At 36.6% G+C, this 13,752-nt stretch overlaps 1 protein-coding gene across 6 annotated transcripts in view; it reads right to left on the reverse strand.

Moving 5' to 3' along the window:
- Positions 1-13,752, reverse strand: part of USP32 (ubiquitin specific peptidase 32) — a 192,482-nt gene that overhangs the window by 19,493 nt on the left and 159,237 nt on the right. For 4 of the 6 annotated variants that reach the window (XM_057714947.1, XM_057714949.1, XM_057714951.1 and 1 more), the window contains 10 exons: positions 12,716-12,870; positions 11,416-11,506; positions 10,566-10,640; positions 9,957-10,095; positions 9,589-9,694; positions 7,897-8,070; positions 7,063-7,237; positions 6,400-6,551; positions 5,243-5,354; positions 3,755-3,966 (listed from right to left, as the gene is read on the reverse strand). In XM_057714947.1, the coding sequence (XP_057570930.1) occupies positions 3,755-3,966; positions 5,243-5,354; positions 6,400-6,551; positions 7,063-7,237; positions 7,897-8,070; positions 9,589-9,694; positions 9,957-10,095; positions 10,566-10,640; positions 11,416-11,506; positions 12,716-12,870 (1,391 nt within the window). The remainder of the gene's footprint in view (positions 1-3,754; positions 3,967-5,242; positions 5,355-6,399; positions 6,552-7,062; positions 7,238-7,896; positions 8,071-9,588; positions 9,695-9,956; positions 10,096-10,565; positions 10,641-11,415; positions 11,507-12,715; positions 12,871-13,752) is intronic. The other 2 variants (XM_057714948.1, XM_057714950.1) reach the window with 1 other exon arrangement.

Here is a 13,752-nt window from a genome sequence, read left to right on the forward strand (position 1 = left end):
TAAAAGGTGAAAATTTAGAGCTGACAATATAGCTTTATGGTCCAATAATTACAAAAACCTGTATGTAATGTTTTAGCACTTACCAAGCACTTTATATAACATATACATGATAACTGAAGAGAGCTGTTTTCTAAGAAAGATTAAAAAAGACACGGGGAAATGCATGAATCACCCCAATTATTTTAGCTGATGGGACCTGTTGGAGCTGTGCTTAAACAAAATTCTAAGACACAAATACATCTCTTAATTCTCTAAGATGTCCACCCATACAATCCTGTCTAGAATATGGTCCATAGAACATCTTCCACATGGTCAGAAAATCACTTTAAGTCGGAAGTTACTAATCCAAAGGAGGGAAAAGTACACTTCAAAGAATTACCACAAAGCAAATAGCTGTGTAATCACCAGTCAGGTGAAGAAACAATTCAGCCAGCACTCCAAAGCCTTCCTCTTGCTTCCTCCCAATCACAAATTCTTCCTTCCTCCTAAAGGTAACAGTTTTTCTGAATTTTATGATAATCACTTCTTCGCTTTTCTTTATAGTTTTACACCCTATGCATAAATAAGCAGTAAATTTCATTTTTCCTGTCTTTAAAATTTTTATTTATAAATAGAATGATATTGTTTGTATTCCTTTTGTGTCTGGCTTCTTTCCCACACTGTGTTTATGAGATTTATTTCTGTAGGGTATAACTATAAATTCATTCATTTTCATTGCTGTATAATATTCTATTATATGACCATGTCTCAACTTCCTTATCCTTTCCACTACTAATGGACTTTAAGTAGTTTTATTTTGTGTTTTCATAAAAACACAAAATGGAATAGTGGAATTACTTATCTTTAAGTAAAAAAGTATTTTTCCAAGCAGCTGTATTAAAATACACTCTCATCAGCAGTGTATGAGAGTTCCTATTGCTCAATTATTCTTACCAACACTGTCCATAGCTATTCTGGTGGGTGTGCAGTGATATCATAAGGTGGTTTTAATTTGCATTTCCCTAATTTGTAGTGTGGCTGATCACTTTTAATATGGTTATTGAGTATTTGGATATTCTTTTTGTGATGTGCCTATTTAAGTACTGGCCATTTTTTAGTGAACTGATTTTTCTTAATGACTTATAGGAGTCCTTTATATTTTCTGGATTGAGCCTTTTTGCTGGTTATATGAATTAACAAACATCTCTGGACTTCCTAGGTGGCGCAATGGTTAAGAATCTGCCTGCCAATGCAGGGGACATGGGTTCAAGCCCTGCTCTGAGAAGATTCCACATGCCATGGAGCAACTAAGCCCGTGCACCACAACTATTGAGCCTGTGCTCTAGAGCCCATGAGCCACAACTATTGAGCCCATGTGCCACAACTATTGAAGCCCACGTACCTAGGGCCCGTGCTCCATAACAAGAGAAGCCACTACAATGAGGAGCCTGTGAACCACAATGAAGAGTAGCCCCCACTTGTAGCAACTAGAGAAAGCCCGTGTGCAGCAACAAAGACCCAACACAGCGAATAAATTAAAAAAAAAAAAATTATATCCCAAGGCTGGCCTTTTACTCTTCTAGTGATGTTATTTATTTATTTAATTTTTGGCTGTATTGGGTTTTCATTGCTGCACGCGGGCTTTCTCTAGCTGTGGTGAGCGGGGGTGACTCTTCGTTGCGGAGCACAGGCTCTAGGCACGCGAGCTTCAGCAGTTGTGGCTCATGGCTCTAGAGCGCAGGCTCAGTAGTTGTGGTGCATGGGCTTAGTTGCTCCGTGGCATGTGGGATCTTCCTGGACCATGGCTTGAACCCGTGTTCCCTGCATTGGCAGGCGGATTCTTAACCACTGCGCCACCAGGGAAGTCCTTAGTGATGTCTTTTGATGAAACCAAAGTTCTTAATTTTAATGATGTTCAATTTATCAATCTTTTCTTTTATGGTTAGTCCTTTCTGTGTCCAATTTAAGAAGTCTTTTCCCTAAACCAAGGTCATGAATATATTCAACTTTATTATCTTCCAGAGTCTGCTTTATTGTTTTGCCCCTTCATATTTAGTTCTGCAGTGCACCTGGAAATGATTTTTATGTTGTGAGAGGTAGATGTGTCGTTCCATATGGATATCCAATTATCCCGGCACCATTTACCGAGAAAATTGTCTTTCACTGCTCTGTAATGCCATCTTCATTATAAATCAAGTGCTCATACATATGTGAACCTGTTTCTGGGCTCTCTGTTTTATTCCATTGGTCTATTTGCCTTTTTTCACACCAATATCACAATGTCTCAGGTATCACTGCTTTCTAAAATAATGATATCTGCTAGCTCAATTCCTCATGCTTTGTTCTTCAAGACTGTCGTGGTTATTTCAGTGCTTTGTGCTTCCATATATTAGAATCAGCTTATCAAATTATAAACACACAAGCATACACGTACAGAGTCTGCATTTTTATTGGGATTGTGTGTTGAATCTGTAGATCTGTTTGTGGAGAATGGATATCTTCGAAATATTGAGTCTTGTAATCCATGAACATGGTCTACTCCTTCAACCATCTGAGTCTTCTTTAATTTCTAGCAATAATATTTTACTGTTTTCTATATAGATACCTTGCATATTTTTTGTAAAGTTTATTTCCAGGTAATTAATTTTTTTCTTGGTACTTAATTTTTTGGATAAATGATAATTTTGTGATAAATGACTTCTGTAGTGAATTTTGGTGGTCCCCAAAAAGATATGTCCGCATCCTAACTCCTAGAACTTATGTATGTGACTCTACATGGCAAAAGGATTTTTGCATATGCAATTAAATTGAGATCATCCTGGATTATTTGGATGGCCCCTAAATCCAATGACAATTGTTCTTATCAATGAAAGGCAGAGGAAGGAGGAGAAGAAGGCCATGTGAAGACAGATGCAGAGACTGGAGTTATGCACCCACAAGCTAAGGAATATCTGTACGAGCTGGAACAGGCAAGAAGGACTCTCCTAAAACCTATGGAGGGGGCACAACCCTGCCGATGCCTTGATTTCAGACTTCTGGCCTTCAGAACTGTGAAAGAATTAATTTCTGCTGTTTTAAGCCACCAAGTTTGCGGCAGTTTGTTACAGAAGTCCTAGGAAACAGCTTGCCTTGCCTAAGAATCTTCCTGTTTCTCCCTCCGAAACAAACAACCTTCTCTAAAGGCATCCACACTTGCATGGTAGAGAAGATGTACATGCCTACATGAACATATAGAAGCCACAGACTTTTTTTTTTTTTTTTTTGGCACATGGGCTTAGTTGTTCCGCGGCATGTGGGATCTTCCTGGAGCTGGGATGGAACCCATGACCTCTGTATTGGCAGGCGGATTCTTAACCACTGCGCCACCTAGGAAGCCCTAAAAATAACCCTCACTTTTTTTTTTTTTTTTTTTTTTTTTTTTTTTTTTTGGCACACGGGCTTAGTTGCTCCGTGGCATGTGGGATCTTCCTGGAGCAGGGATCGAACCTGTGTCCCCTGCATTGGCAGGCGGATTCTTAACCACTGCGCCACCTAGGAAGCCCGAAGCCACAGACTTTTTAAAGACAGTAGTACTGTCCTGCGGCCGCTTGATATATGAGTTAGGAATGTCATTTCATATGTAGGCCTTCGTGTGTGATACTAAATCCTGGCTGCAATCACTTAGAACATAACACATTAAAAGTGCACACACTGAAGACAATGCAAAGACAGAAAATGGCTGTTTCATAAATAACACTGGCAAGACCAGCAGTAACTTGCCTAACATTAAACTAACCATTTTCCGGTGGACTGCAATGATGTAGCCTGTAAAGGAACTGTCAGGAAGAGATGGCATATGACCATTCACCATTCCATTTGTGAAGTTCTTCTCAGTTCCACATGGCACAACAGTATTTGGCATTCCATTAGGGATGAATATTGGTCGAGGCAGGTCCCCGTTGGTGGTCAGGGTGAACATTCCATTTGTAGATGGGGAAGAGGAGAAATCTACAAGTTAAAAGATAAGTACAGCATCATAAGTTTGTGGTACCTTTATCTTTGCTCTTTTCTCAAATATCGCCGGGACTCAGACCACTGACAGTCTCTTTTAACAGAGGACAGGGAGGAATCATAGGTCAAATAATAATTCTAGATTAAATGGAAGATTTTAATTTCAGATTTTACTTCCATAACTCACACTTTTGACTCAATGACAAAGCAAGAGTAACTGCTAGAAAGACTAAGTCGAATGTTTGCAACAATCTTTATTAGCACTGCGTTGTGGCACGAAAAGTTCTACTGCTTTTCTTTTCCTCTCCTCTAAAAATTCATTTCTCCATTCCTCTAAAAATGTTCTAAGGCTGTAGTCCCTAGCCAGATGATGGGTTTTTTTTAAAAAAATTAAACAATTTTTTAAAAAGACTTTATTTCTTTAGAGCAGTTTTAGATTCACAGTAAAATAAAGAGCAAGGATCTCCCATCTGTCCCCTGCCTCCACACATGCACAGCTTCCCCCATTAGCAACCTTCCCCCACCAGAGTGAAACATTTGTTACAATTGATGAAAGACACTGCTTTTTACATTAAAATCAAATTAAAAGTGCATTCCCCCCATTTCACTAGCCACATTTCAAGTGCTGAACAGTTCATGTGACTAGTGGATACTGTACTGGATGGGAAAGATTATAGAAAATGTCATCATTTTCATCAATTCTATTGGACAGTGATGATATAACAAAGAAGCAGTATTAAATCATCCACCAACCCAAGCATCAGTACTATCTACTGAGTGCCAATGAGAGGAGCCCCAATCTCTCTGAAGCACCTTATAGTTGGAGAATGAATCTAATTACTAACAGTATAAAGAAGAGGCAAATCCCACTAATGGCCAAAAAAAGACTCATTGGATGACCATATTAAATCACAGGCAATATTAGATAAACAGATTCCTTTTCAGTCGAATTTATTATTTTGCTTTCTGATAGTACATTTCTCTTATACCATCTGTTACCATGTTAGTATTAGATAAAAGAGTTAAAAGAGATTGAATCCCAGTGGTAGATTTAGCTAGTAACTACTTATCTAACTTAGTTAGGTTCTCTGAATTTTAGGTTCCTCATCTATAAAATGAGAAATTTGACATAAATGATCATCAAGGTTTCCTGCAGGCTCCAAAATTCTTTTGCTCTAATATTTTTAGCTTAAGCAAAAGCCTAAAAAGGATGACAACCCTTAGACTATTATTCAAAGCTAAAATCATGAGAAGGAACTCTAGTCTATCTTACCTGTCTGTACTGGACTAGAAGCTGAAACTGGAGATCCGGGGATGGGAATTTCAAACGCACACAAAAATCCACTCACTGAGAGTCGCACTTTCTGGTTGTCCTGAGGGAAATTCTATAGAAAAAGAAAGAGACAAGATGAGACGGGGGAGATGTTTCAGATAAAATGGAGAATCATCTCTCTGATACATTTGAAGCAAAAGTCTTAGATCCTTCCATCAGTAAGACAAATAAGATGTCCGAATAATTTTTCGAAAATAACTAAAAGATGAAAACTTGATAAACTATGAGAAAACTAACCTTACTGACAAAACCCTTTCATAGGAAGAAGAATGATGTGTATAATTGATTTCTTAACTTTTGTCCTTCATTTCAAGAACCTAAACCCCAAATCCCTACAGAGATCTCACCTCTGCATTACATATGAAAACAAAAGTCAAAGAGGTCGGGGTTTGTTCAGAATCCCTGAAGATGAATATAAATAATAGCAATGGTAGGAGCTCAGTTTAGGGAAGGCAATATATTTATTAAGTTGCTTGTTCCTCCAGCTGGTGTGCAAGAAGAAGTGGTTTGTATCACTTTGTCTTTACTCTCTAATTTCTTAGTGTGTTGAAAGGCCAGGTATATATATTCATAAATAAGTACTAAAAGCACACATTCATAAATACATAAAACACTTCAAGAATTCTAGCAACAGCGGTAATACAGAAGAGCTGTCAGGTATAGCAGCAGCAGTCATTGGGGTAAACATAGACTGCAGTGACATAGCTAGATCACTTACATTATTTCCCTTCTTTAAAAATACCACCATCGGGACTTCCCTGGCGGTCTAGTGCTTAAGACTCCAAGCTTCCACCGCAGGGGGCATGGGTTCCATCCCTGGTTGGGGAACTAAGATCCTGCATGCCATGCAGCGTGGTCAAAATAATAATAATAATAATAATGATAATAATAATAATAACCATCATTATTACTCTTTTATTCTGGTGGACAACTCTTTTAACTCCTAGAATGAAAAATTTCACATTCCCCCCCCCCCGCCCCAGTTTTTGTTGTGTTTTATTATCTCCCTTGGTCATTTAACACAATAATTAATTAAGAAAACTATGATCTTTGAAAAATGGAATTAAGAGTTTCCTAGAGAGAATAGTAAATATCACCTTTATGTTGGAACCATGTACTTCTGCAAGAAGGATTTGTTCCGATTTAAATCCACAAAGATCGCTCAGCTGTTTTTTTAAACCTGTGTACTTCTCATCCATATTCAGTCTTAGTCCATATCGCACAGGGGTAGTACCATCCAACTTAATAACTAATAAAGAGAAAAGATCTTTTCTCAGTAAAATTCAGGTTTTATTAAAAGTTCTACACTGTGTGTGTAAGACTTGGAAATAGCAAAAATTTCAGTGTAGAATTCTAATTTTATATATAAACACCATAACAGATGGTGCTTAAAGATAATATTAAGTGAAATCATTATTTTCTGAATATTCAGTTGACACAGAAGGATGAGTGGCTTTGCAAGATTTTAAAAAGAGTACCTGGCACATTTGAAATTAATAGAAGGCTCAATGGGCACAAAAATGGACCCATGTTCCAAGTCTTTCAAATCTCAAATCATGCCTGAAATTAGACTGTTAAATTGTAACATGCTCACAACATTATAAATCAACTATACTCCAATAAAATTTTAAAAAATTATAATATGCTGACTACTAATCTTTTTGAGAACGCATTATAAACAAATGACTATACTTACAAATTTAGGCTGCTTGAATAAAAGACAGTGGAATTAAATAATTTTTCAGAACTTTGCGACCTACCTGTTATTTCTAAGTGCATATAACTGTCCATTGGAAGTGGTAAAGACAAGAAATTGAAAGGGTCAAATCGGACACTTATATGCCCACATGTCTTGCATTTGACTTGGGACCTTAGCTGCCCATGGAACAAATCCACAACAATTGATCTATTTCTCCTCAGATGGTTGTCCCAGGCCTAGGAAGAAAAAAAGATTAGAGAAATTTTTTAATCCCCCAAATTCAAAAGATAAGTACTTCTCCCCAAGTTCAAAGAAAATGGTTAAATATATTGGATTTAAATATCAAGAATATAATCCTCAATCTTCACTTAAAAAATAAAAAAGGTTTCTGCCTACAAATTTACAAGTCAGATATGTAACTCAAAACATATTACCAACTGAGATAGTAGAGAACTAGTTATTGAATAGAATGTGCTTCTGCTCAACCTATAAAGTATTAAATTCAGATGGAAAATTCTTTTTCTTTCTTCTTACCATAGTAACAATGATGAGTTCTTTGTGCATTAAAAAGCAGATAAAATATGCCTATTGGTCACTGTACACATTACTTTAACAATTATGGGAACTCCTAAAGTTCTACTGAATAATAATTCCTATATCCTCTTTATAAATCCAAATTTACAATTTGAAAAGGAACCACTTTTCTACTTTCATTAAAGATGTTTTGTTTTGGGATTACTGCACAAGAAGTAAGCACAGTAATAAAAATTCCCTCGTTTTCACAGTAAAATTTTGATCACAGAATAGTTTAGTTAGCATTTAAGTTGTGAAACAAGTATTTGTGGCCAGAATATTTTTATCTATTGCTTACATTAGAAACTCAAATCTGACAAACCTCTGCAGCTACTTCCCAGTCTGGTCGGCCATCACTGTCCTTCAGTTCCACATATGGCTTCTCATGGACTCGGTTGAGATCTTCATGAAGACCATCCAAGAGAAAAGCCAAAAGTTCTTGGGAGTCTTGTTGCTGGAACCCATTAAACCTGGGAGCATATTTTGCTATTGTCCACTATAAATATAAGAGGAATCAAACTCATAAAATTTAGAATGAACATGCCCATAATTCAATCAGAGGCATTAGAAGAAGATAAGTAGAGTATCAGCCTGTCTCTATTTCAGCAAATATATTTTGGATAATCATGATATCTTTCTAATCTTAATCTTAAATGATACTCCCCCAGCCCCAGAAAAGTATTATGGCCAATCCTGTGTCCTGGTTTAGTATCATATAAGCAAACAGTTCTTTATGTACACAGATGCTATTTAAAATGCAAGATGGAGATATTAAAATAGCATTTACTCACATTGGAAGATTCCCTGTTACAATGTTTTCTTTTACGTAGCTTTTCTGGTCTTATTGTATCCTAACTTTTATTATTAGAGGCAGAATAGCCTCATGTTCAACTGTGAGGACTTACTAACTAGCCTGCAACCTTGGACAAGCTATTTAACTCCTATGAGTCTTAGTTTCCTGAGAAAAAAAATGGGGATAATAATGTTGCTTTATATTGTAGGGCCATTTAGAAGATTAAATGAGTCAATACACAATTAGCACAGTGGCTAGTAAATGATAAGTAGCCACACTTTTAGCTACTATGGTTATGATTATTAATTTAACCTAGGACTTCCCTGGTGGCACAGTGGTTAAGAATCCGCCTGCCAATGCAGGGGACACTGGTTCAAGCCCTGGTCCCGGAAGATTCCACATGCTGCGGAGCAACTAAGCCTGTGCGCCACAACTACAAAGCCTGTGCGCCACAACTACGGAGCCTGCGCTCTAGAGCCCGCGAGCCACAACTATTGAGCACATGTGCCACAACTACTGAAGCTCGTGCTCTGCAACAAGAGAAGCCACAGCAATGAGAAGCCCGGGCACCGCACTGAAGAGTAGCCCCCAGCTCGCTGCAACTAGAGAAAGCCTGCGCTCGGAAACAATGACCCAATGCAGCCAATAAATAAATAAATAAATTTATTTAAAAAAATTTTTTTAACCTAAAAGGCTTTTGCTTTGCTTTTAAATAAAGATAAAAAATAATCCTAACTTCAACTAAAATTCACTGCATATGATATTAATGTCAAATTTGTATCCATTAATTACACTTTCTTTCTGCTACTTTTTAAAATTCTACAGATAGAACTACTTATCTTAGTAATGTTAAAAATGTACTCAGTATCATTAACTAGACTCAGGTCTACCTTGCAGTTAGAATACTGCTAACAGTGAAGGACTAAGAAAGAAAGGTTTACTGTATATACAAATAAGATATCTGATAAATTAGTAAAGTGAATAACACCCCAAATTTAGACTATACTTTTGATCTCGTTCTACCCACTATGTTTATAGTAGTATTTTGCATATAAGTGAACAAGAAGAAGTATCTGACATTCAGCTTATGCCTTGTGAAGGACCCAAAAACACTGAACTAAAACTAAAAAGAGCTAAGTATAAAAAACATGGAGAGAAAAGTAATTACTTAAATAACTGCTTAGGACTTAAAATACCTTTATATTATTTTAACATGCTTACCCGAAGCTTTAATGGGGCAACATTCTTCTGAGTTCCACTCCAAAGTTCCTGTACTAAATCCCCATAGCATTTAGCCATATGCCCCTTCATACCAATGGGATTTGTCCTAGAAGTTTGAGAGGAAAATTTGTTGCCAAAGATTCTTATAAATCACAATCACGTGGACACAGAAAATCCTAGCGTGTTTTCGCACATCAAAATATCTTTTCAAAATAAGAGAAGTAACACTTGGTCCTTACTTCATGCTAAATAGGGCAAATAAGATTAAGACTTTCCTCCCCCAAGGTGAAGAAAGAGGAGATTTAAGTAACATTGGGTTCATATCCAAATTATAAAAGTTAAGAGGCCAATGACTCAAGGAAGATTACCTGTTGAGTTCATAAAGATGTCTCCCTGAGATAAAATACTGTGTCAGTGGCTGTGTGTTACTAACACACTGGATGCTTGAGTTCATGAAGCATGTGTTTCCCAGGTTACTCAAACCTGTGGCCCCCTTTTCTGTCGGAACTGGAACAAACAATATGAGAACAGAAGCCTACCTGTAGCAAGATGTCATAGACCAAACAGTTATTTGTATTCAATGCAATGATTTTTGTAACTCTTCTAATCAGTTAAATGGAGCTAATATTTCTCTCTTGGGTCTTGCAATGCTGAAGTAGTAGAGGTTTTTTCATGGAGCGTCACTGGCAATCATTGTAATCTCTGCTTTTTAGCAATGATTCTCTTTAATTGCTATGATCGTTTTTTAGAGTTCAAACAACTCTCTCCTAGAATTATGTCCTTCAAAATGTACAAATTATTTAATTGCAAGGTTAGAAAGAAATTTGATGCTTCAGGAAAAAGAAAAATAAGAGGGGGCCTAATTGCTTTTGAGCTAGAAAGCTACAAATTGTTAACACTCCAATACTTGCGAGAAGGAAAAAATAAAAGAATAATTTTAAGATAATCTGCTTAAAAATAATACACTGTAGACTTACCCTTGTGTCTATCTATTTTACTACTGTTTGCTATAAAGGACATTTCTTCAGGCCAACTCATATCTTTGTTGCGAACTGGAAAAAGAGAGACAGCAATGTGTTAATTTTTTATCCATTCAAATCACACCCATTCAACTGTTTCTGTTAAAAAAAAATTCTTATTTCTAAATCAGAAACTGAAAAAAAAATCAAGTTAATTTTAGTAATTGACTCTGAAACCATTCCAATTCTTTATACTGGAGACTCTACTGGTTAGAATTAATTATTAAGCTAATTCCTCAATTATCTCCCTGTAGTAAAATTATACTCAACCAACTATAGAAGGAATTAAAAGTTCTTAAATTTAATACACTGAAACTATTACAATTCTTCCTTAACTTGTGACAACTACCAGAGTAATATACTCAGTTTAACACAAAGGCAGCTAGGAACGTTTCATGAAAACTGGCGAGAAAAGACACACGAAGTTTTCACTGATGTGCGCATGCCAGTGAGTCTGACGTTGGTGAGTAACCAGCGTTGATGACTAATGAAAAAAGCCTGTCTCCTGACAAACTCAAAGAGGTAGCTTGAAAATTTTGAGAAACTGTAAACTTACAACTGAATTCACTTGTTTTTACCCACTGTTTCCACCCTTGCCAGCCAATGAATGTAGACATGTTTGTCTAAAAGCAATCTAAACAGTTACTGCATTACAATAGGGTTACATATGGGTCTAACGGGTGTTCTCTACTATAGAGAATACAGTGAAGAAACACCAGTTGGAAAAACTATAAAATGGACTATCAGTGAGTAATTAAACCTTTAAATTCTCCCCCTAAAATTCTAATAGAGAGAGATGCATGCTTACATCTCGTACCTTCAATTACCAGGTGCTGCTCATCCTGGATTTTCAAATATTCCAATCTGTGGTCCTCATCATCCAGAAGAGTGAGGTAATTCTGCATGTGGAAGAGGAAATGTTTTGTTAATTTAATCACTAAACTTGAAACAAATATGGAAAGAAAAATGAATGATGATTAGAAACATCCTTGTAGTTACATAACTCATGTGACAGATATTTAGCATATTCTAGCTATTCAGAAATACTTATAATTTTGGTGGCAAAATGAGGGAAAGACAACATATACTTTGTAAACACGTACTTTATGTCTCTGAGGATTCTGGGGCGACCAGAAAAGACTCACTACACATCAAACCAAAATTCACTGACATTTAGATGTTCTGAACAGCTTATAGAAAAGAAGATTGCTTTTTTTTTAGTATCTAGTATGAAATTCAGTAAATGTGCTTGTGATCAAGATGGAACTTCACATTTACTAGGAACTGAAAATGTAAAACCAAATGTCATGCAATAGAATTACACATTTTTGTTGATGCTGACCCTGTGTAAAGTGTTCAGAAAATTCATTCATTTAATTCTTACAACTACCGTAAGGGAAATACTATTATTTTCTCCATTTACTCACGAGAAAACTGTGACAGAGAGTTAAGGGACTTGCCCTTGGTTATTCAACTAACAGGTGTGAGAGCCAAGATTTAATCCGTGGCAGTGTGGCTCTAGGAGCTGTGCTCTTAACTTACTATACTATACTTATTATATTATCCTATACTGCCTCTCAGTGGTGACCAAAGGAGGATGTGAGAAAGAAGGAACTAGGGAATAGAGAACTGGTTAAAACTACTTATGATCCAATTTCAGAGTATAATGAAAACACACTGTATGTGTTAGGAAGACTATATAAGCAATTAACAGCACTGCCTCTGAGGAGAATGCAACATAGGGGTCAGAGGATGGGAAGGAAGAATTTTCACTATATACTTTGGTATTGTTTGAATTTTTTAAACATGTGTATAAGTTACTCTAAAACAAATCCAAAATAAACTATTTGTTAAACAAAAAAAGACATTTGCTGTTACTTTATAGTACTAACTTTATAAGATAGTACTGTCCATGATGACCAACTGTTATTATGGATTTCAGATGGCTAATATCTACATGTATGCATACAGTAATTTAAAAGTTGAAGTTTCCACTGTGATCCAAGATATGGCTTTCAGAACAATTAGTGTAGACAAAACCCCCATACTTATGAAACATGGATTTAACATTTAATCAGGACTTTCCTTGACTCTGAGATATCTCTTACCTCACTGTTGTATAGCCACAGGCGCATATCTTCCTCTTTGATGCGCAGCCTCTGAGATAGATATTCATGAATTTCCTTGATGGTCTGCATTCGACTAAAACAGCCTGTATAGGCTAAGACCCGCTTTAATGGTGCATTCGGAGAAGGTACGTTTCCTGTGGTCATAGTGATCACAATAAGGAAAAAGGCAGGTGTAAAAAAAAAAGCACCGACCTCTCAGCAATGGGGACCGTACTATATTAGGAAATAATGATGAGACATGAGAATTAGAGATTTAATAATTTTATAAATTAAGAAACCTTAAGAGAAAGCTTTAAAAGAAAGATAGAAGAACTAAGTGTCTTAGAGTGAGCCCTAACTTTGAAAGGAAGAACAACAAAATCAGAGGCTCAAACAATTGGCAGTATTTGGATCCCAAGAGGAGTGGCATCAGTATCTTGGCTGCCCTCAGCTGGGTCACACTCAATAGCAAAATCAAAACTCAGTGTAAGAATGAGGAAGATAAAATGGGACTGGATTTGAATTCCACTGATAGATAATTGGATTTACCTGATCTACTTTCTTAAACTAAACTGTCTTTGAATTACTAATCCCATCACTCTCATTAAGTGGCCCAATTACCTGGCACACTGGTACAATTACACAAGAAACTGTTACTTAGAATTGTAAGCAGGCATACACACTACATGGCCAGAGCATTAAAGAAGCCAAGAAACTTCCCATGACAACATAAATTACCCTATTGAAACACAGTAGGGGGGGAATCATATGGCCTTCCTACCCAGTAAGAGGACAGCAGACATGACCTTGAATTCTTGAAGGGCTCACGGTGGAAACAAAAAAAGGCAACAAGGGGAAAGAGTGAAGACTGAAGGAAGAATATATCAAGTCTAACCACACACTTCAAAAGAAAAGGGGGGTAAAATGACAAGAGATCATGGAAATCAAAAACAGGTTGCTAAAAGAATCTGCTAAACCTTGGGTAACTATTCAGCCAAAAATCTAGACAAGAGCTGTAGCTTAAAATGGTCATCTCC

Source organism: Hippopotamus amphibius, chromosome 17 (assembly GCF_030028045.1).
Source record: "Hippopotamus amphibius kiboko isolate mHipAmp2 chromosome 17, mHipAmp2.hap2, whole genome shotgun sequence".
Classification (NCBI taxonomy): Eukaryota; Metazoa; Chordata; class Mammalia; order Artiodactyla; family Hippopotamidae; genus Hippopotamus; species Hippopotamus amphibius.